The 27,060-nt window shown below is 41.3% G+C and overlaps 3 protein-coding genes across 4 annotated transcripts in view; 2 read left to right on the forward strand and 1 right to left on the reverse strand.

Annotated features, from left to right (window-relative positions):
• Positions 1 to 1,654: 1,654 nt before the first annotated feature.
• Positions 1,655 to 12,623, forward strand: rhot2 (ras homolog family member T2). The gene is made up of 19 exons (XM_030077523.1): positions 1,655 to 1,832; positions 2,780 to 2,838; positions 3,720 to 3,801; positions 3,972 to 4,015; positions 4,422 to 4,475; positions 4,614 to 4,666; positions 5,356 to 5,464; positions 5,608 to 5,709; positions 5,815 to 5,913; positions 6,013 to 6,121; positions 6,216 to 6,336; positions 6,673 to 6,757; positions 6,942 to 7,087; positions 7,235 to 7,335; positions 8,673 to 8,803; positions 9,036 to 9,116; positions 9,217 to 9,339; positions 10,247 to 10,449; positions 11,008 to 12,623. Exons 1-19 carry the CDS (start codon positions 1,796 to 1,798, stop codon positions 11,123 to 11,125), a joined length of 1,857 nt encoding a protein of 618 aa, XP_029933383.1. The 5' UTR covers positions 1,655 to 1,795; the 3' UTR covers positions 11,126 to 12,623.
• A 522-nt stretch (positions 12,624 to 13,145) lies between these two features.
• The window catches only part of rhbdl1 (rhomboid, veinlet-like 1 (Drosophila)), a 62,994-nt gene continuing 49,079 nt past the window's right edge, over positions 13,146 to 27,060 (forward strand). Inside the window, exons 1-2 of one of the 2 annotated variants that reach the window (XM_030077525.1) lie at positions 13,146 to 13,357; positions 16,699 to 16,789. The gene's annotated coding sequence lies outside the window, so the exon portion shown is untranslated. Of the gene's footprint in view, positions 13,358 to 16,698; positions 16,790 to 26,934; positions 27,021 to 27,060 lie in introns of those variants that run through there. The other variant, XM_030077524.1, reaches the window with a different exon arrangement.
• h1-0 (H1.0 linker histone) lies at positions 14,157 to 15,552 on the reverse strand. The gene has a single exon (XM_030077526.1). It carries the CDS (start codon positions 15,300 to 15,302, stop codon positions 14,724 to 14,726), a length of 579 nt encoding a protein of 192 aa, XP_029933386.1. The 5' UTR covers positions 15,303 to 15,552; the 3' UTR covers positions 14,157 to 14,723.

The raw sequence follows: 27,060 nt of genomic DNA on the forward strand, positions 1-27,060 counted from the left end.
ATTGTTGTGTGCTTTTCACCACTTCTCTAAGGGCTTCATTGAGTTTGAGCGATGCGGTTCAGCTGCTGTATTCTGAGGTCTCCTGGTTATTGAATTCACTTTCTCATTTTCCATCACCCCTCAGTTTGAGAGAAACAGCACCCCTCACCCCTCAGCAGAGAAATGTCAAACAGCTCCAATACAAGATAATGCATGCAGAACATCTTTTATATCAGTATTTTCTTCACCAGCAGTCTTTTCTGGGCATTTTGTGTCTTCTGAAAACAGATGGAGGTCTAACTGAGGAAGGGTAGAGATCCACAGAAAATAGTAATAACTAAATAATGGTGATAAACATGATATCAACTTGGAAACACTGAACACATTATTGAAAGCTCCCTAGAAATTTTACACACTATAATTTTGTCTTATTTTCTTTATTTGTGTTTTGAATCAGCTAATACTACTGTTGCATGCTGAAGATAAATGATTTGGGTCGGTGTCTAGATGCCTGTATGTGTCTGATTTACTGTGTTTTTGTTTTTGTTTTTTTTGTCCTTTCAAAAATCTACTTGCCTATTTACTTGCCAAATAGAAGTGAATTTTATTCTGCTTCTGACTTCACAGTGTAACAGTAACTATACTTGTGTCTCATGGTCATTATTTTTGCTGATTCTTGCACTCTGCAAGACTTTGTATAGCACCTTTAAAACTGAAGGCAATTCAAAGTGCTTTGCATTAGATTGAAGCACACAAAATCAGATTTAAAAGACAAACAGAGATATTGCAAAATGTGATAAAATACAGTGGCAACCAGTGAAGCTTTGATTTAAAAGATTATAGCTGGTTAAAAGTTAGTTAGGCTATATATATATATACATATATATGTGTGTGTGTGTGTGTGTGTGTGTGTGTGTGTGTGTGTGTGTGTGTGTCTGTGTATACATTATACCCTAGTAACTGCAAAGATATTATAAAATATTTCAAAGTAATCCAGATTATCTTGCTTATCACCTGTGTGCTTATATTTGCTTCATAAAGAAATGAACAGTTTGTTTCCGCTCAAAGCAGAAGAAAGTGTTGACCTCTATAAGCTTATCTCAAAGGTGCAGGCAGCTGCCAGCAATTTTGATCAAATTGCAGAATTAAAAGAAGCTGCTTGGGCAGACAGAGCGGCATATTTCACCATAATGCTCTCTATAAGCCATTTTATCCAGATGACTTCATTTCCATACAAAATCATCTGATAATATTGTAATTACATGCCAAAGATTAAACTCTATAATTACAAAGTCTTATTGAAATCAGAGTTTTATACTTTAGTTTGGCTTATAAATTCCCAATTGCAAACACTACTGTGAAAAAGGATTACCTAGTGATTTAGAGAAGGGTATATGCAGGTATACAGAATATACCCACCTCTTTTAGCCAAAAAGTCATTTAAATATATAAAAGAGTATACCCACTTGCTCTTTAGAGATCTACTCATCACCTTAATAGTTTACCTCCTCAGCTACCACTGCACCACTGGAATTAACCGAAGTTGTCTCTGTTACAGTTCATGATGGAGTATTTTATTATTTTTAAGAATAAATGCAGCCAGCCGGGGGCGCTAGTTAGGCAGGGGCGCAGTGTGCGCTTCGGCCAGCAGGGGGCGCGTTTCCCAGCTCGTGAACCGGAACGATATGGTTTCACCTTGGATGCTGGCGTTGTGGAGGGACTCACGTTTGGTGTTTGAAAATTGACATTCAGATGAAAGTTAAACCCCATTTTAAGACCACATTGCGTCTGTCTGCTCTGGATAAAGAGAAGGAAAATGAAAAGAGACGTCAGGATACTTTTGCTGGGGGAACGTGAGTCGTTTCTGCTGACATGACTACGGAGCGCAGCTAACCGCAAGCTAGCGAGCTGCCGTTAGCAAATACCAGCTAGACAGCACACAGCCCTGTACTAACTTGTAAACTTTCTCCGCAGCTTCTGGTAGTTTCTAGCGACAGCTGTAGAAAATGGAGGGTATGTCCCTCGGAAATGACTGTTGAACATTTATTTAGTAAAAGTGCTAACGGATGTAAATACGGCACTTCTGCTAAATAGCGTTTTGGGAGGATACAAGGTTCAGCTAGCCATGCTGGCAAAGTTAGCTTGTAGGATATACTTTGTGATTAGCATTGAGTGTACTGTAAACATGTTGCTGCTTCAACAACTGACGGCTATGTTGCACATGCAAAATCAACGACAGCTTTCTAGAAGCGTTTTACCAGCTTGGAGGTACATTATAATGACGTTAACACATGAGAAGATACCGCCAGAGATTGCCAACCTCCTAAAGTTTGCTGTATTGTTTTGCTGCTGCATTGTGAGATAAGTTATATCAAGTAAAGGTCTGCATGCCCTTCATGTCAACCTTGCCCACTTGATTTAGACAATACAGCCAAAATAATGCGGTAACTAAAATACTCCTCAGTACGGCAGCAACAGTCCGGGACACTGGCAGCGCTTGCATTGTGGTCAGATAATCAGCACCACATAAATCCATATCAGGGCGTGTGTGGGTGTAATCAAATAAAGACTAATCAAGTGCATCTAGTTTGAAGTCAGATATAGCACAGAGGGGGGAGGAAAGTCTCCTGCGGTAAACCAAACTGCACTACACAAGCCAAAACCTAGGGTGGTGTGGTTAAAGTGTGATGTCAAGCTGCATTCTGTCCCTGCATGGTCACATCCCATTACCAAGTTTGATTTGCCTTTCCCTGACTGTATACAGCTCCTCTCATCCTCTTCATACTGTCTCTTTCAACAGCCAAAGTTGGGAAGACGTCACTCATCATGTCTTTGGTTGGAGAGGAGTTCCCAGAAGAGGCAAGTGTCTGTACAACTTGTGCCCTAAAGCTTGGGGTTTGTCCAGAGTAGCTGACAACTGCCACTTACTGTGTTAACTTCTCAAAGATAATAGATGGTACAATAATTGAACACTTTCGAACACAGTATCCACATAATTGGTTTCTCTATGTGCAGTACAGACAAATTGTAGCTCTAGATGTGTAGTTAAAGTAGATAGACTGAATGATTTGTATATATGGATGTGGTTTGTCTGCGCTACTGATTTTACCCTTTTGTTTTTAACACCAGTGTCTTAATTAACTGCATGACAAAAAATTACCATTGTAATTGACTTTGAAGTAGGATTGTTATGACTAGTGTGGTCATTGTAGATGGGCAAGCTAATTCCAGTACAAGGTTTGATGGCAAAGTATTTATAATATTTATCCTAGTATGTAGAAATCAGCACATTGGTTGACTTCAACTTGAGGCTTTGCCACATACTCATGTCCTCTAAGCTCCATTTTTTTCTACATGACAACCTCGACAAACCTCAACTTTTCAATCTTTTTTTTTTTTTTTTTTTAATCTCATTCATAACAGTGTCATTGAAATGTTAGTGTTAATGTCTCACAACATCACTCCGTCAGTGGCTTTTTATTTTGTTTTTAATGACACCTACAGGCACCTAATTGTATGACATGGCTCTAATGGTCATGAAATTTGTTTATATGCGTGTACTCATGGTATTAAGCATTCAGTCTTGGTTATGTATTAAGTTTGCTTTTAAATGCAGATTCTGACCGTCTGCATTTCCTGCGAGATGAAAAGTATAGGTTTATATTAGTGGCTGCTTCAGTCTAATTAATGGTTGGTTGAAATTTTTTCTCAAACAGCATCTGGTCTTTGATCTCCCACAGGTTCCCCTCCGAGCTGAAGAGATTACCATCCCTGCTGACGTCACCCCAGAGAAGGTGCCCACACACATAGTGGACTACTCAGGTATTGTATGTTGAAGGCTCACACACAGTCACTTCGTCATTACTGAATCCTCTGGCTGTTTGTGTGTGTTTTATACATTTGACTAGCAGCTATAGATCAGTTCAAATGAGTGGGTACATGTGTGTCTGTATGGAAACAGTTATAAGATTGTGTGTCATTAACCCCAACAGAAACTCAACAGTCTGATGAAGTCCTGAAAGATGAGATCATCAAGGTGAGTATCTCCACCTGCTTTCCCGGGTGACAGACAAGAGTTCCCCAATTATTAAACCCCAATTTAACCCCTGTATGCAACCAAGTTTTGGTTTAGTGAGTTTGGCAGGTCAGTAACCATCATTTGGACGTCTTAATGGCTTTTTCTAAAAGCCTAGTTCCCTGGTGAAATTATTTTTATTTGAAGTTAATTTTGGGAGTCACTACACAAAAAAGTCCCTCTTCTTCTGTGATTATTAGTTGTTTTTGTTCTGTAGATATCTTGAAATGGAAGTGTCGCTCTAACTTCGGAATTTGCATAACTGTAATGCATTCTGGGGATTTAATTCAAAGGGACTGAATAGAGCCAGTTAATTGTGTGCTGGGTATTAAGTCCTTTCCAACAATTGTCTCTCTAACCCACACAGGCCAATGTGGTGTGTGTGGTGTATGATGTGACCAACGAGGACACAATAGAAAAGGTGGTAATGTCTTGCCTCTTCACTCTGTCTAATCAACAAATTCCAAATACTATAGCACATATGCCGTGTTTAGTCAATAGGATGTAAAGATAACATTACATATTGCACTCTTGTCACAAGCTGCGTCTTGTTTTTCAGATCAAAACTAAATGGATTCCTTTAGTGAATGGAGATGCCGAGAAGGGGAACAAGTATGTATCAGCTGTTTTTATAGAAGCGTTGTGTTTCCTGGGCTGCAGTGTTGTCTAGGAGCCAGTGACCTTTGCACTTCTTGCTCTTGGTGGCATATAATATTGCTAATTTATTAATTTGAGCCAGACTGTTGCTCTAAGTTGCCCTGGATATGAGCAACAACTTAACAGTCTGCTCTGGTGTGTGTACGTGATTAGAGTCGGTGTTGTAACTTATAGCATCCCTGAACAAAATATTTAAATTATACACCGACTGCAGAAAATTACCAAGATACTTATTGTGCATGAATAAATAATGTACTAACCTAGAGCTGGCTGTGTGACTTGTACCTTACTCCCTGGTGTATGAGAGAGCACTTTATTTCCATTATGCAGTGCTCTGAAAGGCTACATGTGCTGTAAATATACTATACCTTACTTCAAATAATGGTTCAAGGCGAGAATCTATTGTTACCATTCAGGGAAAATGTAGAATTTATTTGTCATGCACCTTTGTGCTCATTGTGAAACAAATGAGGGATGCAAAATGAGCTGAATTAAAACATTATGTTCCTTTTTTATTGTACAGTATCTTGACGCTGGGCGCTCTGGTCCGACACAATGCAGCCATTGTAGTAGGGTCAATTGATTTTCATGGGTGTTAAACTATTTACTCAGTTACTTTATATTGTCTGCATTTATTAAATCAGGGTTCCCATCATCCTAGTAGGAAACAAGTCAGATCTTCGCTCCGGGAGCTCAATGGAAACCATTCTACCCATCATGAACCAGTTCTCTGAGATTGAAACATGTGTTGAGGTGAGCCTCTCCTCTTTCACAGACTTAGTTATCCAGTCAGCCAACCTCTTGCCTGGTTTCACACAAATAATTACACACACTGCATGCCAATTAGCCAAGACGATTGCAACTGAGATACTCTTTGTGCTGTTTCCCCTTTGAAGTGTTCTGCAAAGAATCTGAAAAACATTTCAGAGTTGTTTTACTACGCCCAGAAGGCTGTTCTCCACCCCACTGCCCCTCTTTATGACCCTGAAGATAAACAGGTGAGCCATTTTTGGAGATAGGGGGCATCCTGTCTTTCTGTTTTTTCCACCTCACTTTTTTATGGTTATAAACATCTCTTCTGTGTCCCTTGATGTGTTTTCCAGCTAAAGCCCCCGTGTGTCCGAGCCCTCAGCCGAATCTTCTGCATTTCGGACCAGGACAATGACCATATCCTCAGTGATGCTGAACTCAACTGCTTTCAGGTGCCAGTCAAAAACACTTTACTAATCATATGTTTGCTCAGCTGTTGGCTGAACCAAGAGGTGAGTGTTTGTTATTAAGAATCTGTCTCTTTTCCATAGAAATCTTGTTTTGGGAACCCTCTGGCGCCTCAAGCCTTAGAAGATGTAAAGACAGTTGTGTGGAAGAACACCAGCGATGGTGTGCAGGATAATGGCCTCACCCTCAACGGTAAAACTCAACTAGGAGTAGCTACATATAGATTAAAACTTTTTGTGTGCCATATTTAACTAACAGTTGGTTCCTCTGTCTCTTGCTTTTTCAGGTTTCTTGTTCCTTAATACATTATTTATCCAGAGAGGCCGACATGAGACTACATGGACAATCCTCAGGAAGTTTGGTTATGACGACACCCTTGAGCTGACAGACGACTACCTTTACCCAGAGTACGTTCAGTGACTCTGCTCTGTCTTTTAATACAACTGATTGATATATTGTTTCAGGTTCTGCTGGAACAGTTGGGAGTAAAAAGATAAAGATCCCTCACTTTACATTATGCATGGCTATCTATTTCATATCTCATTTGCATGTACATGTGGCTCTATCCCTGTGTGTGTGTGTGTGTGTGTGTGTGTGTGTGTGTGTGTGTGTGTGTGTGTGTGTGTGTGTGTGTGTGTGTGTGTGTGTGTGTGTGTGTGTGTGTGTGTGTGTGTGCAGAACATTCTGGCATACCAAGGTATCTAAATGTCTAATTGTAGTTTTTGTTTTTTTGTTGTTGTCAGACTACGGGTTCCTGTGGGCTGCAGCTCAGAGCTCAATCATTTAGGTTACCAGTTCCTGCAGCGGCTGTTTGAAAAGTACGATGAAGTGAGTAGTGGGGCCAGCCGCCATTTATCAAAGAAGATGCAAATAAAGAATTTAAAAAATGCATTTCTCCTCACTTTATGAATTATCAACAATTCTCCACAGAGGTTTTCAGTATTTTTGTTATGCTACTAGTTTAACAGTTAAGTGTTTTCTTGTTTTGATGAAGTGATGTTTTCCCTTCCAGGATAAGGACTCTGCCCTGTCCCCCACAGAGCTGAAGAATCTGTTTTGCGTATTGCCCTACATGCCATGGGGTGCAGAGGTCTACGCATCTGTCCCAACCACAGATGAGGGCTATATTTCTCACCATGGCTACCTTTGCCAGTGGACGTAAGTATCTTGTTTGATTGTCAAATCAAATCAATGTTTTCTTTATGTTTGCAAGCATGCAGTAGTTTTGCAGTTTTTGTGCACATTGTATTTGTTAGTCTGCACTGCGCAACACTCACATGTATGTGTCCGTGCTTTCATATTCAGGCTTTCTGCATACCTTGACATTCATCGTTGCCTGGAATACCTAGGATACCTAGGCTATCCTATCCTCACTGAGCAGGACTCACAGACTGCAGCAGTCACAGGTGTGTGTGTGGGCGTGTGTATCTGCTTCCATACCTGCTCATGTATAAGGATGAAAGTGGATGACCCTCAGCCAGTTGTAGCTTATGTCAACCTGTAGCTCAGTCAGAATGGCATTTTTCCTTTGAAAAAGATACACAAGTAATCCAAGTCCCAGTTAACCATATAGGAGGGTCATGAGTCTAATCTGGTCCATTATAGTTGTGTTGATGCAAATGCATGTATGTCACAAGGTAGAAACAATGTGTGAATGAATGGTAGACACTGAATGTAGAGTGAGAGTGAGTGTGTGTTTTTGTTCACATATGCGTACATGGTATGAAATGTGGCACTCTACCCTCTCAGATGTCAAAATAATGCCCCTGCTACCTGTTACCACTAACCGAAGGTATAGTGATTAATTTAGTCAGTTACTGTGTGTCTGAAAGCTGATATGGGAAGGTATTTCTTGTGTTTGTTTAGTTGTACTGTCTGTGTGCGTGCGTGTGTGTGTGTGTTCAGATTGGTGAGAGTCTGAGGGCGGTATGTCTGCAAACTGGGGCAGGATTAGAGAGTGTGATGTAATGTCTCACTGGCACTAATCACACAAACTGTCTCTATCTCTGCCTCAAAGATGAGTACCTTTAGTTAACCTTACTATAAATGTGTGAGAGGCCGGAAAGTGTTCCAGCACAATCATACCTCTTAAAAAGGGTTGTGGGTACGGAAGGCCGATGGGGCAAAAACCACCTTGCAAAGTACTTGTCAGCACAGCCATTTATATATCTCCTGAACAAAAATATTGTGCAGTACAGTGAGCAGGCAAAAGCCTGTGCTGTTGAAGTGCCAATTTGGCATGTGTTATTGAGACTTGAATGATATTCCTGATATTTGCATTTCTTTACATAGAGATAACATAGTATGTAAGCACCTACACGTATCTTGGTGTGTGTAAAAACGCTGTTGTATTCATGAGCATGTGATTTAATCAGTGACCACAGTGATATGTCATGCAAAAGGCCGATGTGGCAAAGAATGCAAATAAAAGTAACATGATTACCTGGCTGAAGTGCTTGAAGACATGACACAGGGAAAAGTGCCACTTCAACATATATTTTTATAGCATGTTAAGATGTAAGAAATGTCTGTGTTGACAAGTATTTTGCAAGGAGTTTTTTGCCAAATCAGTCTTCCATATGAGGCGACTTGTTACTCGTCTTACACTCGTGGTTGGTTGCAGTGGTGCATCAACGTGTTATTAATCAGACTTGTTTTGGTTTTTTTTTTCTCGCTTTTTTGTCCATGAGTTTGTGTATTTTGTGTGTTTATTTTGTGTGTGTGTGCTTGTTTATATGTGCAGTGACACGGGAGAAAGAAGTGGACCTGGAGAAGGGCCAAACTCAGCGGTCAGTGTTTCTCTGCAAGGTGATCGGACCACGGGGGACGGGCAAAACGGCCTTTCTCCAAGCCTTTGTGGGCCGCAGTGCTGTGGTAGGGCACCATCTGTTAGTCTTGGAGTGAACATGTCAAGCGTTGCAGTATGAAATGGCGATGCACTCTGTTGCATGTACCTCAGTGGCATTCATAAATTATGGATAGCATTAGGCATTTGTCTTCAAATTACATCTAATCAGTTTAGGTAATTAAAAAAAAATGTCAATATGTCCGCCATCAACTCTGGTGACTGAGGTGTGATTGGTTGTTTTTTATTTGTCTTCTCCAGAGTAAGGGAAATTCCAGCAGTGCCTTCTCCCCTTACACCATTAACACTGTCCAAGTCAGCAACCAGGAGAAGTATCTTATCGTGAGTAGCTCCCAGCCCGACCTCAACACTGAGCCTTTCCTTTCACCCTCGTCATGGCTAACCGAAGCCTCACCTCCACACTTGTTTGTTCCCTCTGCAGCTCTATGAGGTTGACGTGGAGACGGAGTTCCTGAAGGCATCAGACGCTTCCTGTGATGTTGCTTGTCTCATGTACGACAGCAGTGATCCACACTCCTTCGACTACTGTGCCAGTATATACAAGGTCAGCAGCAACATATGTTTAGAGCAGCTGCTGCCTGAACTTGTCATTTTTAGAGGATAATGCTGTCTTGTCTGCATTGTCCTCTGTTTTGCATTACTCCAGGTGTTATATGTACTCTGTCAATGTAGTTGGAGATATCAGGGTTATTTTCCCTCCCTTTTGCTGCTACTCATTTTTGGACAAAATGAAAAACAGCTTCCACTGACTTGAAAATTGCCCAAGCTAGATAATTTTACCCAGAATAAGCACAATGCCCTGATTACTTCTGCCCGTGGAGTGGAGTTGGACAGAGGTCATGTCTTTGCCCCATTCCATCTGTTTGTTTCTTCGAAGTATGTCTCAAAACAGTATGAATGGATTTGCACAAAACATTGTGGAAAGGTTAGTCTTGGGCCAAGAGCTGCTTCACATTTCAAGCTGCATGGTCAAAAGATGGTGTGTCGGTGAGTGTCGCTGATCACGAAAAGGCATGTAACTTCCAAACAGGTTGATGTAACATGGCAACGTTTTCTGGAAAGCTTGGTCATGGGGCAAGGAAGAGCTGATTACACCAGTTGGCCAAACTGGGGCGTGGCACTGGGTGTGGCTTATCACAACAAGGTGCATAATTTCCAAATCCATTCACATAACACAGTGAGATTTTTGGTAATGTTGATCATGGTCAAAGAGGAACTGATAAACCTTTTACTGTGATTGGCCAAAGGAAAGTGTCGGAGGGAAATAACCATATACAGATGGTAGTAAATGGGCTTCAGCTCTAAATGACACTCGTATTCTGTAAAGATAAACTCTCAATGGTCTTTACAGTGTAGCAGACCTGTCCCACAGATGCTGAAAGTAACATACATTTACTTGCAGTTCTCTTACAACTGAGTTTCTCTAAAATTTATCACATATCTTTTCTTAGCAACACTATATGGAGAGCAACATCCCATGTGTGCTGGTGGCATCCAAGGTGGACCTTCCTGAGGTCAAGCAGTTCCACGGGATGACCCCTGCAGAGTTCTGTTACAAACACCGACTGCCTGCACCGCTGCCCTTCTCCAGCCTTTCCCTAGACTCCACCAGCAAGAAAATCTACACCAGGCTTGCCTGGGCAGCAATGTATCCGTACGTTGTAGTTCGACTGCTACTGTTTGTTATTGGGGGTTTTTTGCCAAAGGTGAGCCAGCAAATTTTAAGTATTAGTGTTCCAGTCATAGGAAGCATGGAAAATGAGATGAACAAAATAACAATTTAAATTTTAAATGGTCCTGGAAAACCTGAAGGCAACTAATCCCCTTCTCAAGCATTACCTGAAATCAGTCTTTATATGGGAAGCATTCCACTTTAAGTGCTAGTGACCTCCTTGACTTGAAACATGATTTTTGTATTAAGACAGAATTTTTGATCAAGTTGATATTTGTATTATATGAGCAACAATGTCGTGGGAAATGTACTGGTGAACAATTTCCCCACAAAATTAGGAACTTCAAATTTGGATGAGCTCAGGATTTTCTCTGAAAAGCAACTTGTCAGTGTAACTGCTTACTTTAACGATCACCTTATAGATACTTCTACAGTCCAGATGGAATCTGAAGATTGTGGCTCAGAAAACACTTAAGCGGCTTTACATTGATTGTGTACTTGTGTGTTGACAGTCCTTTTCTTATTTTGTCCCCTCTGCAGGCACCTGAATGGCTCCGACATGAGCAACACATCATTCTGGCTGCGAGTGGCGTTGGGTTCAGCCGTTGTTGCAGTCCTTGGCTTTGCCATCTACAGAGCCTTTGCCCGACAAAAATGACTGACCACCAACTGACCAGAGACCGCATATCTCTGTTCCTCAAACACACCCTCCAGCCTTCAACACCAAACCTCCAAGGGCGGCTCCAGATCCACCAGTCTGCACTTGATGGACTCTCATCATTTTATTATTTACCCCAAAGATTTCCAGTCTCCTCTCCACCATCCTCTGTTCCAGACTTCTTAGCTTCTCAGTTTCAAGCTTCTTCATCTTACCTTCCGACTCACTTGATGATAATAATCTGGAAGCTGTTGATGATCATATCGTCCCATTTCTCCCCTGCCCAGCTTGCTCCGCCTTACATTGTCTAGCCGGGCTAAGCATGAGCTAACCCCTCTGCTCAGTGCACTGAAGCACCAAGAGCTGCTACTGTTGATGTCCAAATGGGTGCTTTATGAAAGGGGAGGAGATGCAGGAAGACTTTGTGTCAAGTGTATTGCTTTCCCTTCACCTATCTGTTAAGTTTTCAGGGTGAGATAGGAGAAATGTTTTTTTCTACATAAAGTCTCTCCTAAGCAAAACAGAAAAAAGCCAAATTGTGAATGGAGGATCATACCGAACCATAGACTCCTCAACAACCAAAGGGCAGCATGAATAGTTTGTAACAGTCAGTATTCCAAATTGTTTTGGGAAACGACTTACGACATGATGTCACTGTTGTTCAGACCTGAGCCTCAGAGTGCACCTGTAACACAACAGTGACGTCCACCTGGAAACATCCTGAGTGGCTGCTGCTGAACAACTTCCTGAAACTCCTCACTGAATAAGACCATCTTCCCTTTGACCAAGCCACCACCGCTGATTACTGATGTTAAAATCAAATTTGCCAAATACTCAAGCATCTTGCAGCAATGAATACTCATAGTGATTTGCCCTTCGGGGCATTTGAGTACATCTATGACTGAAGCATTTTAAGAAACTCAAATCTGATCATTTATATATAGTTTTTAGCTGTTTGTCTCCCACTGATCTGCCGTGATCGTGGCTTGTCAGGGAGAAATTTTCTTTGTGCATGAAGAAAAATTGCTCTTTTGTATTTGAAAGATAAAGTGGTGCATACATTTTTAATGCATCTGCAAGAAAAAAATAGAAAAATATTTTTCTCATATCAGAATTATACCTTGCCTGTGCAGGCAAGCCTTAAAAATGAGAAACTGCTAAAGAAATATGTGCTCCCCTTTATCTCTGCTTAACCTGAATTAATCTCCTGACATTGATTTGGGTTTGATCAAAATATTAATTTTAGTGAAACCCAGGCTAGATTGCTGGTAAGTGCTATTTTGGTGTGCATACACCCGTCTGTGCTGATCCTTGGATCTCATTTCTGTCCTTGTGTTTTTTTTTTTTCCAACCTGGGACTCTCATATATTTCTTTGGTTAATTCAGCTGGGGACCAGCTGTTTGCACAGGATATAATTTCTGTGACTCAAACTGGCTATTGCTGACAGAAAGTGAACTTAACTAGATGCTTACTTAATAAAACAGACCAGACCGGTGACCTTTTGGCCAAAAGATTGTATGTATGTATTGGGAGTGGTGGTGTGTTTCACGGATGCTGTTTATGGATGGATTTATAATATAGATGATTTGTTATGACTGAATTCTCATCTGTTAACAATGTTACACATTTACATTTAAGTATCATGCTTCAGAGACCAGATCAAGCATTTTTTACTTGTTTTAGTACGTTGAGAATGTATATTTCAGACAAGACATTACTACTTAATGTAAGCATTGCTGACAGATCATTTTTGTTCTCAAGCCTACATAACGAGTGTAGTTTGTGTCGCAGCTGCAGTTTATTAACTTTACTGAACACAAAGCCATATATATTGCAAAGAGTAATGTGTTGTAAAATGTAACAGAGGTGAAAATTGTGCAGTCAAATTGCATAGATTTGTTAAGCAAATTTTGCTCTGGTTTATACTGGTGCAGCATAAATGACTGCCCTGGACACAGGTACATGAGACCATCTCAAAATGTGACCTTAATTTTTGGCTGGATTCTTTTACTTGATCATTTAACAAGAAGCTGGTAACAAGGTTAGCTTTATGATTCTGCACCTTTTTTTAAGCCTGATAGCTGAATGACTATACAGAGAAGGTAATTTGTATATAATCTCCACTTTCATCAGTTGGACTACTCTGTCTCCTGTTGGTCTCAGACAAGTGGAATCACAAGTGGAGAGACTGTTCCTGAGAGCCACCACAAGATGGAAGTGTAACACCTCAGGTAAGAGCGAGGAGGCAGGACAGTGAGCCTTGGCTGTGTCTTGACACACACTGCTCAGTACTCCGTAGGCGCCCTGAGTCAAGTGTCTTGACAATTTGAGGTTATTATTAAATTCCACGTGAATGAGTAAATGTCAGTGTGTATCCTCCACTGATGAAGTATGTATTAAGATTTATTTGCGTGCATGTAAAGCAACAGACAAAACATGTGTATTTGTCATAGGGCAACCCTGCAGCTGCAGTTGCTTAAGGACACTTCAGCAGAGCAGATGCATGCTGTCATAGTAACTTGCACTCAAACCCTCCACCTCAGGACAGCGCCCTATACTCACTGTGCTACCCTGCTCATCCAGGGCTTTCAGAGGTGCCACTTTACATTCATCAGACTCATCTGTACATGTTTCAGTGACTGCCTATGAACAGACAACTTGTAGTGTGCAAGTCACTATATTGCTCTTGAATGGTCCTAAAACTAGTTGTCTAAATTGTTCACTGAGTATATTTGTAGGCCTACACACCGCTAGTCTTTCCTCGACATATTTGTCGTTCATGTCATTGGGCGCTTCCAGGCCAATAAAAGTGTCTCGTTTACAAGGTCCTGGCGCGCACGAACTCCGAGTAATACATCGGACAACCCAATTTTCAAAAAAACGGAGGAAGCCATCTCATTGGTCACCTGCTCTATTTCTGCTGTTCAGTTTTCGTCTGCCCCGTTATTCATTGTTTCATTGGGATAATTTCAAGAGTTCCCATTTTACGCACGCGTAAAAAGCGCGCAACAACTTCTCAAACACAGGTTGTAGAAGATGACAGGTTTATTGAATTGCAGTATAAACAGTCTTTAAAAGTGATTCAGCACAGTTGGATGTGGATATTTTTAATAGCACAGATCGGTGTTAACATGAGAAATTCTACAAAATGTAGCCTAAGCTGACAATTATTTAGCCTTGTGGAAAATCTTGCTGACGTCCACTGCCTATGTACATTGTCAAGACTCAACAAAGCTCACTACTGAAACATTTGTTTTCAGTGCGACCTCGTGCACAATGACTATTAGTTGGTTCAATAAGGTCCAGATTCGAGTCACAAACATTATTTTCCTTAATGTAAGACTATAGGCTATAGAAATCCGATGGTCAGAGATGAATTAACAGTTACAGTATTTTAATGTCAAATAAAAATGCTCACAATTACGTAACTTAAATTTCTACAGCGTCATTTTGCTATAGTGCAAAGAAGGATACACAGCTGGTAAAAACATCAGGATAAGTTCGCATGAGACCATACAAAAATAATACATATAAGAAAACATTTCCTCAAAGTATTTACAGCGACTTTCTGTGATCAAGTCTCTCGGGTATTGTCCTTTACTTCTTTTTGGCTGCTGCCTTTTTGGACGCCTTGGGCTTGGGCTTTGCGGCCGTTTTTGCCTTCTTTGTCTTGGGCTTCGTTGCCTTGGGTTTCTTCGCTGGTGACTTTTTGGGCTTCGGTGCAGGCGCCTTTTTCGTGACCTTTTTCACTTTCTTCGCTGTAGGTTTTGCCTTCTTGGTTTTTGTTGGCGTCTTGGTGACCTTCCTGGGTTTGGCCACCTTCTTGGGTTTCGGGGCTTTTGCTGCCTTCTTTGGCTTGGCAGCTGGCTTTGCCTTCGGTGCCTCGCTGGGTTTGCTCAGTTTGAAGGATCCGGACGCACCGATGCCTTTGGTGTGGCGCACGATGCCCGATGCCACCAGCCTCTTCAGTGCCAGCTTGGTCTGCAAATTGCAGTTATTGCCCACATTGTAGTGACTGCTGATGTACTTCTGGATACTTTGACGGGACGCTCCCCCTCTGGTCTTGTCGTCGTTGATGGCTGCCTTGATCATTTCGGAGTATTTGGGATGAGAGGCAGCTTTCTTGCTCTTGGTAGCCTTTTTAGTTTTGGCTGGTGCCGCCCCCGTTTCAGCCATAATGACTTTCCTTAAGAGTTATTTCACAAGAAACTGTTACAGGTGCAGTTATCCGGGGCTGGATTGGTAAGGCAGAGCGTCGCAAGCGGCGAGATATATAAATGTCCAGAAATAAGAGGCTTTCCCCGAGAAAGTCGGAGTTTGTAAACAAGGACAAACTCGCAGGTTTGAAATAAAACGAGACGTTTTTAATTTGCCATACGCACTGACGCGTCAGGAGGCAGGATCATAGGAGTGTGTCTTATTCCACAGGCGCTTCTGTGAGCCTATGAAGCCTATGTGCGGACGTGATTGAGAACACCAACTGCCAGCAGCTGATCTAGCAGACTCCATGGAACTGGCGCCGTCCTGTTTGTGTTTCTTCATCCTCTAACTTCTGACAAATATAAAAACTGTGCTGCAGTACCGGCTCGCAAAACACCACGGGCGGATAGCAGACACATTGGGCTTGAGGGAGACACACTTGTCCCGCCTCGCCTCTGCCACGGAAGAACTTTTATTTAAGGAAAACCCGCTAGAAGCAATGAGTGCTGTGAACAATTTTGTACATTTCGTGTTAAATTGACCCAAACAGACGGAACCGATCGTCAAAATTTCAAATGCATATTGAAATTGAATCTATAGTCAAACGATTGCACGTGTTTCGATCAGTGCAGAATCCCGTTTTTGCTTTTAATACAGCGATACAGTTTTCCAACTAACACAGCCCGGCCATTGACTTTGAGTGACGTGGTCGAGATTATTTACTGTTAAACCTCCTATAAATTAAATGTCACAGTATCTAATTTATAGGTGACGATGGCGTCGATAATACAGATTTGTATAGGTTTTATTGTCGTGGTTGGGTTTACTGTGTTGGCTGTTTATTGGGCAGAATTGGTTATAACTATCACTATGGCAGTAGTCACTGAGCTCCATTGTCAGGAAAGTTGCCAACACCTACAAAGATCAGGATTTCTGATACTAGTCAATAAAATGTGTCAACAAATAATAGCGAGGGGTGTAAGTGGCAGTCATTTGAGCAGGTGTGAGTCCGGCGGTGTGTGTGACTCTAGTCTGGTCTAAAGTAAAGCTAGCCCTCAATATAGGGCGCATTGATGGCATTCTTTTGTTCAGGAACTGGTGCATCAGACTGCTGTCAATAACAGGTTTGATATGCATATGCTTCTTGTGTTTTCAAGGGGTCTGCGATGCGGGTCTGCAGCAGGCAAAATAGTCACAATAACAAACTTTGCAATTAATCTCTGTTATTTAAAAAAATAAAATAAAATACATTTAGATCAGATATCATCCCCTTCAACGCCATCTTGATTTCTTCATGAAAGTCACATCATTGTTTACAGCTATTTTTCCCCGACTTTATGACACTGATTAAGTGAGTTTGGTTATTTTCCAGTGTTTGAGTGCAGCCGGTGGTGGATCCAGCTGTCTGTCCCAATCCATATTATGGCCATGGTGGAAAACAACGCCAGTCTCCCAGGCAGCTGGTAAGGTCCTATCCTAAAGGGACTATAGGGAGGTTACACTGACCGTTTTCAAGTCATGAAGTGCCCCTTGCTTATGATCAACTAGCATTATACTCACTGCCCTTTGTTTCACCTATCTTTTTGCTGGCTTTAACCTATATTTTATCACAACTAAGTTCCCTGTGGTGAGGAAAATATTTCTCGACGCCTCTTTCTTCCTGTTTGCCCTGTCCAAAATGAGTTGTGGAGTGTGTTTGGTGCGTGTGTGTGTGAATGTGTGTTATAGCGAGGGTGGATGAGTTGGTGTTGGAGTGGCTGAGTGAGCAAATGAGTGAATGAGTGAGTAAAAGAGGGAGGGAGTGGATGGATGAGTGAATAAAAGAGTGGGAGGGAGTAAAAAAAAGGAGGGAGGGAGGCAGTGCATGAAAGAGTGAGGGAGTGAGTGAATAAAAGAGGGAGGGGATGAATGTGAATGGATGAGCGAGTAAATCAAAGCAAATAAAATGTTATATTGTAGCACAACAGAGGAAGTGGATAAAAGAGCATAACAGGGAGGGAGTAAAAGAAGAGGGATTGAGGGAGGGGGTGAAATTAAGGATGAGTGAGCTAATGAGTGAGTGAATAAAAGAGGGAAGGGGGTGAACGAGTGAACCAGTGCGCTGCTTATAGCCTACTGTATGAACGCACGTAATGGCGCTATGATATGGGCAACATGCCTATTGTTGAACGGCTGCTGTGGCCGGTGAGGGAGCTGCCGTCGACCTGTTTGGCATTTTGAACAATATTTTGCCTCCTTGTGTTTTCGAGTTGCCCGTTATTGTCACCGATCATCCGGGGTGAGGTGTGTCCTCAGCCAGCTGTGTCCCAGGAAACGGTGCTGAAAAACAGCAGCCAAACAGTCACTTCTCCCCCGGTTAGACCACTCCCTTCCTCCACCGACAGAGGGATATCCTCGACAATGAACCAGCCGAGCCGTGGTCAACACAATGTCAGCGTTATTAACATAATTTTATGTCACCTTATGACCCGCGCGCTTTATTACTCCGCCGCCTTTTTTTTTTTTTTTTTTTTTTTTTTTTTTCTTTTTCTCAAGGTGATGCTGAGAGTGTAATTGGCAGGGACTTAATGACGGGCTTTTAATTGTGTCCTTACACCATTAGCCTGCACATTACTACTGCATATCCTAATAGTCTGTTATTATTGTTATTATGTATTTATGCATTTTTACTTGAGGGTATTATTTTTAGACTAGTACAATGGCACTATTGTGTTCGCGTGAGTCTGCGTAGTTGATGGTGACTGATAACATTTATAAGTACCAATTCTGATAATTAGACTTTATTTATTTATTTATTTATTTATTTATTTATTTATTTCCAAGAGCGCAGGAAATCGTGTGTTATTTCTTATTCCCATTGTTGATGTAAAACTGCATTGCCTGCCTTCAGCACATGAAAATTAAGCTCTGTTTTGTGTAGTTGGGGTACACAGATATTAAGCTTGTGTAATACTTAACATAGTAATCCATTTATTTGTTAAAACTGGGTTAGTGGGGTGTGGAAATTACATTCCGCATGTATTTACAGCAGACAGCTACGCCATAGAGTCAGAAGTCGTAGAGTTACAACATCTAAATTTATCTAAAGCCAACTTGTAATTTTAGCTGTCTAAAACCCACTCAGGTCTTGGCAAGCGTCTGCCTCAAAGCATTCTGGGTAACACCATCCACCGTGCCACCACTGAGGGCCTCAGTGTGCTCTGTATCAGGGCTGTGGGTCAGTTGTCCAGGGGTCCAAAACAAAAACAGCACATGGTCACATTGTGCTCCATGTAAAGCTTTTTTTTTTTTTTTTTTTTCTTCTGGATGGCTCTAATTTACAGAGTTTGTGAGTAGCCGTTTGCTCTGGCTCTGGAACTCAGATAAGGTTAAGTGAAATCAGATCATTTAGAATTAATCAAGTGGAAACTGAGAGGGGAGGTCTGCAGACAGATTTCAGATGAGATTATTACTCTTTAAGTGTTGAACTACTGCAGTTTCTTTACACTTGGCAAGTTTCTCAAAAATTTTTAATCCTCCCTTGAGTCTCCAGACATCATCTGCAAGTGACATCAGGGTGCAAGTCTTGACATTTCACATTCACTTTTTCTGAACTACAGACCAGCCAGCGCATTGAGTACCATCAGATTACAGCAAGAACAAATTTCAACCAAAATGTGTTTATCTGAAACCATAACTGAAGTATTAATTCTTTGTAACATGGTACATAAACATCTGCCGCAGTGCTGCAGTTTAATAAAACAGTGAGGGTAGACACTTTAACACACACACAAAATAACAGGTAGACACACACATAGATAGATTCCAGTTTAACAAAGAGTGCACACACTTTTCACTGTCACTGTATGCAGCTCTCTATATGCAATGTGAAGGTGTAGCCGACTGTGGCTTTGCAGTAGAATAAAGGCACAGTTTAGAATATGTGTCTCATTAATTGGTGACATTCATTTTTAATTATCTTAGTGTCTGAGGTTTCAGAGGAAAAAAAGAACCCCCCTGCTGTCACTACAGTATACGTGAAATTATAGAGGACGTTCTTTGCAGTGAGCTATTCCTGTCCAATATCTCCTGTTACTTGCATAGTAAAATTAGACAAGACAAAGTGCACTGAATGTGAAGCATTTATATTTTTGCATGCAGTGAAGTGAGGATAATGATTTATTCTCACATTGAACTTTCAGGAACTGGACTTGAATGGCACATAAAGTATTTTATTCCAGTACTGAAGTGCTGCGACTATCCTGCTGTACATCCCTGGAATCTCACTGATATAATATCTAATAAAATCGAATATCACAGGTTTTGGCGAGACCATAAATAAGACAGCTATAAACGTGAAAATGAAGTCTTGAGTCATGTATATGGGAATTTGTGCCAGCTAAGGGCTTCAAATGGCTTCACAGTGGCTGCATTGAGAAAATAGTAAGACCCTAATCATTTTTCGTGTATGTTTCAGTTTTTGGTCTTTCAAGTGTAGCATAAATAAAAACACCTTATTTCCATGTTGACAGGGTACAAAAAGTACACTAGTATAGTTTCAGTTTCAGGTAACTGAGCAATGCATCAAAGTGGCCAGAAAAGTAAAGAGTTGGGATTTCATTTTCCTTGAGCAGTTCAAGTTTCCAGGTGCTTTATCACCATTTACAGCTACAGCAGTGGAAATCTTACACGCTCACTCTTGCGGTATTAAATAAATACACAAAACACAAAAACACAGAATACCAAATAATGCACAGGTGCATGACGCATTGCATGCATTATCCAGGGTAGGATAAAAAAGCCATTTCCAATATAAAATCTACTTTGCCTCTCCCTACGTTTGTCATACTCACAGTTATACCAATGTACAGCTTAAAAATGGGACTGTGTGTGCAGAGCCAACCAATTTTTTCAGGGGTGAGACAAAAAACAACTGCAAAAGATAGTATAAAGAAATAAAGAGTGCAAACTAAGATTGACTAAAACGTAAGAAACATGTAAGAGAATGAAATTGTTGCATGTCAGGAGGTTAAAATAGTTTTTTCCCATTCAGAGAGTCACTTTCTAGTTTGTTTTCCTACCACAGAGTTGCACCGTTTTCATCTATAAAGTTAGACTCTGACTAAAACAAGACGGTGATGTTTCGTGGCTGAGACGGTGTAGAAAGTAAAGAAAAGGCATTGACGCGCCCTCGGTTAAATCTATTTGTCGTCAGCCCGTGATGTGGGTGCACAATGTTGAGGTGGAGTGTATGTTCAGCTTTGACAGTTGTGACAACACTTGGACATGTGAGCAGGTGTCAGCGGCCAAGTGCTGCTCTGCTGACTGCTGCACAACGTACAAACACACACACACACAGTGAACAGAGTGTGTCTGTCTGGGGCCGTGGCCAACAGAGGCACCATCAGTTTGCCCCACATTAAGGCTCTCTTTGTGAATGTCTCGCCCCTCCCTCCCCAGTGCCCCCGCCACCCCACTGTACCCCTCCCCTCCCCTCAATATTTAGAGCAGGTAACTATTTCCACGATGTCAGCTGTCAAACCGCCTCTCTCACATGACAGTCCTCTCATTGGATGCAATCTCCGCGCACCTGTGAGCTGTCAGTCAAGTCGGCAGAGATGACTCTAATTGAGACTATTGTAGGTTTGTGCCTTCACACAGCAGTCTGCTGTCTGCCTCTCATGCCACAGTGTGACGTAACACTTTTAGTTAAACGGTATGAGCATGGCTGGTTTTTGGACATGCATAGAACCAAAGTCTGCTAAGTTGTCAGTAGGCATTATATGTTTCAAAATTGTATTTTATTGTTAAAAACAGTGTAGCAGAGATGAAGAAACAGGTATCTGATACAATGCTTTCAAGACATGTGAACCAATACAAATGGGACAAATGGGGTGTTTTTTGGGAATGAGTTTTTTTTTTTATTTAGTCCTAATTTGTTTCATTTACTTACTTTTACTAACTTTATATTCTTGTTTTTTCCCTTTTTGTCTTTCTTTGATGTTTTGTGTTTATATTGTTATTGGAAAAATGAGAATTTTACACTGATGCCTGCATTCATGATGATACTCTCTTAAGCAAAATATAACTGAAAAGGACTGAAAACATCACATGCATAGGTGTTAAATTCACAAACCTCACGAGCGACTTTCAGTTTGCAGCCTCTGCTCCTGTTCTGTGCTTTGTGTTCTGTCTGGCAGGCGGTTAACTTTGGGCCTGGTGTGTTTACGCTGGTCATAATACAGCATGCTGTCTCTCAAAGTCTTTAATGCCGGGAACAGACTGCACAACTTCAGCCCAGTTTTGACAGCAACTTGTTGTGGCCATAAATTCCCAGCATTGTGAAGTCTAGCATATCAGTTATTTGGCTTCTGTCAACTAGTGTGACCAGACATGTTAACTGGCTGTAATACTGTTACTTTCTTGACTTTCAGGATCACCTGTACATGTCACACTACATCAGTGGTTCTCAAACTTTTTTCAGTAATGTACCCCCTTGGATATATTTTTTCAGCCAAGTACCTCCTGACTAGTTCAAAAATGTTTTTGGTAGAGAAAAAAATCCTATATGCAGAGGTGCAATCCAGCTCCATCAGTCTCTGAACATCAACCTGATACTGAGGATATTTTGTTGTTTGTGTTTTTGCTTCTTTTCCACTTATTTCTCCCTGTTTTCAGCTGTATCACTGCTACATTTCAACCTCTAATCCATTTTCTGGATTTTTTTGTCTTGTCTTCCTGGTCATAGTGAACAAACCTCCTCGCTCAAAGACCACGGCAGCACATTTTAAACAGAAACACACATATTTGACACCTTCAGGAACCCCGGAGGGAATACGGAATATAAAATGTGGGTTAAACTTACATTCAGATAGCATTGGCTAAATATTTTAGGAATTATGCATGACTGATATTTTTAAAATTAACATTTAAAAAAAAAAAAATCTTATGTTCCCCCTGCAGTGCTCCAACGTACCCCTAGGGGTACGTGTACCCCCATTTGAGAACCGCTGCACTAGATCATGACTGTATTTATTCATTAGTTCAGGTCAAGCATGTAGTACGGCCTCTCTCTGCCAGGACATGGTGAGAAGTTCACTCTGAGCTGCACTGTGTGCCACCCAGAAGGATTTCACTGGAAATCTGCTAAACTGCTTTATGGCACAAGAGGAAACTGCTTGATCGAAAGAGGGAGATGGTGCTGTCTTTTTTCCAGTGCAAAGGGCACTACAACTTGCAGAGATTCTCGTGTCAGTGGGTGGTGGAGAGAATTTGAAAGCCAAAAAAAAAAAAAAAAACTTGTTTATTACATGTTTATTCATAGAAAACAAACACATGCAGAGTCATCCCAGGGAGAGCAGCAAGTCTTTGCAACAGGAAGGGTCAATGGGAAACGTCTCACTTTTGAGAAACAGTAGGACCGGCGGTTCCACTGGCATGTGATGGAGATGATGAGCAGTCATCTTGTCAGTGGCAGCATGAAAGTATCACAAGGTATTTGGCAACAATATATTGTGATTTAAGCCCTTGAACTCTAATTTCCCTCACATTTTCCCTTAAGTAGCTTCTAAGTTGGTCTGTGGGTCGGTCAGCAGTCGGGACCACAGGGCCATACCTCCAGATCTGTTTGGTGGATCACCATGAAATTTGCCGACAACATTCATGTTGGCTAGCAGATGAAACCTGGCAACCACGTGATTCCATGATCTTCCCTCTAGCGCTACCAGCAGGCCCAGCAAGGTATCTGCATTAGAAACAACACATTTATTTTCCCATTTTGTACGGCATATCCATGTTGTGTATCTGTTGGGTGCCATGCTTCACTGAAACTACATCACACTTAAATTTAGTGGAATATTAAAACCCAGATGCTCTATGGCTACGACATTATATCAAGTAGAAAATAACTAGATGTGTGGTGCGCCATTTTATAAACATTTCCATGAAATTCATTAAGACGGTTTTGGTATTTTTGGAAACCTTCAGATCTGTGCTACAATTTAAAATGCAGCTCTGTGGTTTTGACAGAGCGTAGCCATGCAGCGTGCATTTGTAATGATGAACCTGCTGCTGGGACCCGCAGGATTCCAGATGTAGCACCTTTACCAAATGTGTGACTGCAGCGTAATTGTGTTATAAGTGTGAGATGTTCAGGAATTATGAAACAAATGTTAAAGTCTTAAGATGGCAACCATTAAAAATAATATTTTCTCCATATCACTGACATGTAGGTAGTGCTAATTGCTATCTGTTTTACTGTAGGAGTGCATGCCCAACAGTGACAAAGTTCAATGCCTTGATGACCTTTGTCATCAAGGCAGTAGGTTTCTTGTCATGAAAATACTTTCTGATTTTATGACTTAAAAATAGTTTTCTTTGTTCTGTCACTAGACATTGCACAAAAATTTTCAATGATCATGCCATAACAATTTTTTTTTGTTGTTGTGGTATGACCTTTCCTCTTGGAGGGAGCTGGTTTTACCAACAGAGGGCAGCAGCAGCTGAGGACAAATGATTAATCATGTTTTCTTTTTAAATGTCCACATATTGTTTCAGTTTGCATGCATGCAGTTTGCCCTCAAACCTAAGATATACAATCCTGTGCTTTGTGTAAGAGTTAAGCATTTATGTTTTTGCACCTGGTCAGATGGTTTTGAAAGTGGAAACAGGGCAGTAAAAGGCAGTGCCGACACCATGTATTATTACTAGATATGTTATTTCATCCTGAACCTAGTGTGAATCAGAATACCGTTATGAGCTGTGATTATTTCAGGTTAAGTCAGCTGGGAAATTGTTTCTGGTTTGTCAACACTCCTTTGCTGCTCTGTGGTTTGTGTCTATGGATGACGGCCAAGCAGGGTGTCCTCAGTTGAGCGTGCAGCTGCAGGTTTAGACAGCAGAGGTCTCCCCACACTTCAGCTCAGAAAGGGTAAGCCTGCATACAACTCATCAAGGAGTGACACTATAATGTCAGGAATGCTTTCTGATGCTTGACAGATAAAACTTTCCCCATATGACATGTGAATATTGCAGAGATGAAGACAAAAAGTGTGGCCCCCATGTGAATCCACATCTTGACAAAGTTTTACAGAATTTGATAGTAATCCACCATGAATTGGACTGAGAGTGAACCCTCTGTCGGATTCACTGTAGATTCTCACTCCCCTCTGCTCTCTTAACTTTCTCATGTGTTCCCCCTTTCTCAATCTGCTTCCTCTATCTCATGCTTTGCATCCCTCCTTCCTTTTCATGTCCCCACGAGATCGTATAAATGGAGCAGTTTGAACTAAAACTGTGTCATTCAGTGACCTGATTATTTTTTCCCCTCCTTTTTCATCATATGGGTGATTCCCCCCCATTGCCCAATCACTACTGCCTGACACGCAGAGGCTTCACGGTCAAGTATCATCTGTTTTAATTCACATTACTACCTGACTAACAGGTCTGACAAGTGAACCCTGAACACCTTGTGTCTTTATCACACAAAGAATTAACAGGTAGCATTGAAGACAAGAGTGATGCTGAATTGTTAGCATCTAGCACAGTGATAGCCAGGCTTTTGGCTGTTAGTTGTATTACACAGTCTGAAATTAATCTTTACCACCACTATCATTTCTTGAACTGACAGTCTGGCAGTCAGGTATTGTGATAGTAATTACACTCGCTGCTCCGTGTAGTATTCACCCCGTCTGCCCCCCAGTCTCCCTGTGTCTCGCTCCTCTCCCTCAGCCAAACCATCCAAATTTTTAATGCTATAAAGTTTTATTCATTAATTTTTTCTAACTGCTGAATTTTTCAGAGCCGTTGGAGGCTGGAGCCTATTCCAGCATTCATCTGAAGTTAGAAGTCAGGGCGGCAGCCTGGATAGGGCGCCTGTCCACCTCAGGCTTACGTGTCTTTGAACTGCAGGAGTCCAAAAAAATCAAAAAGTGAATCTGCGCGTTTGTTTTGTTTGTTTTTGTAGTTTTCAGTAAAGAGCATTCAGCTTGGCAAACACAAGAAGGACTGCGTTTCAGCTAAAGGCTTTGTCAGGTCATTGGTCACCAGGTTAGGTTTGTTATATAATCGGCCTAACTTTATTTAAAGGGCTAGTGAAGCCAGTTAAGAACACAGATTTTCTTATTTGGGATTAGACTTGAGCACTATCTTTGTCATCCATCAAGATTTGGGAGTTACCAAAACGTCAATAACTGTAAAAATAATAATAATTATAAAAATTTTAAAAATAATTAAAAATTTTAGTTTTAGGAGCTGCATTTTCTGCACATTCCTGCACGGTTAGGTGGGCTTTAGTTCCCCTTGTAGGTTAAAAAATATTATCATGACTGGTAAAATCAACCAGGTGTGCAGCTTGTTGGACCTTAAAGAGCTATGGGTCTTACTAGCTCTAGCTATGTTCATTTTTTCATAGCAAACATTGCTGTAGAGCTCAGTTTGCTAAAAACTTCCACTTTGGAGGCTTGTAGAAGTACAGATGCTGGCTAGTGCCAGTGCTGTTTAAAGTGGGCACAACTCCATCTAATAGATTAAATTCGTATGGTAATTCTTGCTAAAATTGTGGTTTTATATCCAAGAACAGCACAAAATCAGCTGCTGTGGATAACAGGCGCCGTTGAAGACTTAATCAGAGGGCAGGAGGAATAAAATCTGAGGTCGTGCTCTGATTGGACAGCTCCACTCGTACATGTGAAAGTTGCATTTAATCCCCAGCAAAAGGGAGTCACCAACAGGTGTAGCCAATGACCCTGATGAAGCCTTTGTCAAAGCTTGTCATTCTTGTGTCTGTCACACTGGATGCTCTCTCTTGAAAAGCATAAATTAAATCAATCTAGATATTCTCTCTTTCTTTTCATTTTTTGGATTGCATTCATTGAAATTGACACTGCAGAGAAACCTACTTTGAGAACATTTTATTCAGCAGCCAGTGCATGTTTTTTCTCTTTCCTTGCATTTGAAATATGCAAAGAACTGTAAAACAGGGAGCGTATACAAACCCAACACAAAGAGCTAGAGCGGGGAATCAAACCTGCGTCTTTCTCGCAGTGAGGCCGTAGTGCTAAAGGCCAGTGTGCTGCCCAGCTTTAAGTGTGTGTGAGGTGGTTTCTGCTGGACAGCTTGTAACCTTCTGCCCCTCACAGTGAGGAGGAGGACTGAGTCACGAGCTGGCATATTAGTCAAATGAATAAAAAGCTACCAAAGGGCACACAAACATGTTACATATGCTTTGTATGGATCTATGACTATAAAGTCAGTGGAACTTATGATGCATTTACACAAATCCATGTAGTCATACTGATGCACACTCACACACATACATTCTGCACATTAGGAACTTGGTGTGTATATATACACCAACATACATCTTCTTCATGCTAAAGTGTAATGAAGACATACACTGAATTACGACCCACTTGAAGCAATGCTTTTACTACTCCCAAACCCATTCATTTCATGGAAAAAAAACACAACTACTCACACGCGGACACCAATAAATATGCACCTGCCTTATGGACCTGGAGGTCATTAAGCCACGGAACAAGCATGCAGACTGGTGGTCTAATTAATGCACGCTCCTGTCTCCCTGAAAGGCCTCGTTATTCTCTCCCCTGTCTCACACAGAGGCCGGACCGGTGCTTTGTCTGATGCTCTCGGGCCTTGTTAAAGAGGAACAGGCTGTTTGTGTTTCATCTCGCCGTCTGCATCTATCCACCCGGGGTGAGTCGAATATGGAGGGCTTTAGTCAAGCTCGAGAGAG

Source organism: Myripristis murdjan, chromosome 19 (genome assembly GCF_902150065.1).
Source record: "Myripristis murdjan chromosome 19, fMyrMur1.1, whole genome shotgun sequence".
Taxonomy (NCBI): Eukaryota; Metazoa; Chordata; class Actinopteri; order Holocentriformes; family Holocentridae; genus Myripristis; species Myripristis murdjan.

Coding starts and splice junctions, on each gene's coding strand:
- rhot2 (XM_030077523.1), top strand. CDS start 1,796: ATGAAAAGAGACGTCAGGATACTTTTGCTGGGGGAAC. Junction 5,710..5,814: donor ATGACCCTGAAGATAAACAG/GTGAGCCATTTT, acceptor TGTGTTTTCCAG/CTAAAGCCCCCGTGTGTCCG. Junction 8,804..9,035: donor TTGTGGGCCGCAGTGCTGTG/GTAGGGCACCAT, acceptor TGTCTTCTCCAG/AGTAAGGGAAATTCCAGCAG.
- h1-0 (XM_030077526.1), bottom strand. CDS start 15,302: ATGGCTGAAACGGGGGCGGCACCAGCCAAAACTAAAAAGGCTACCAAG.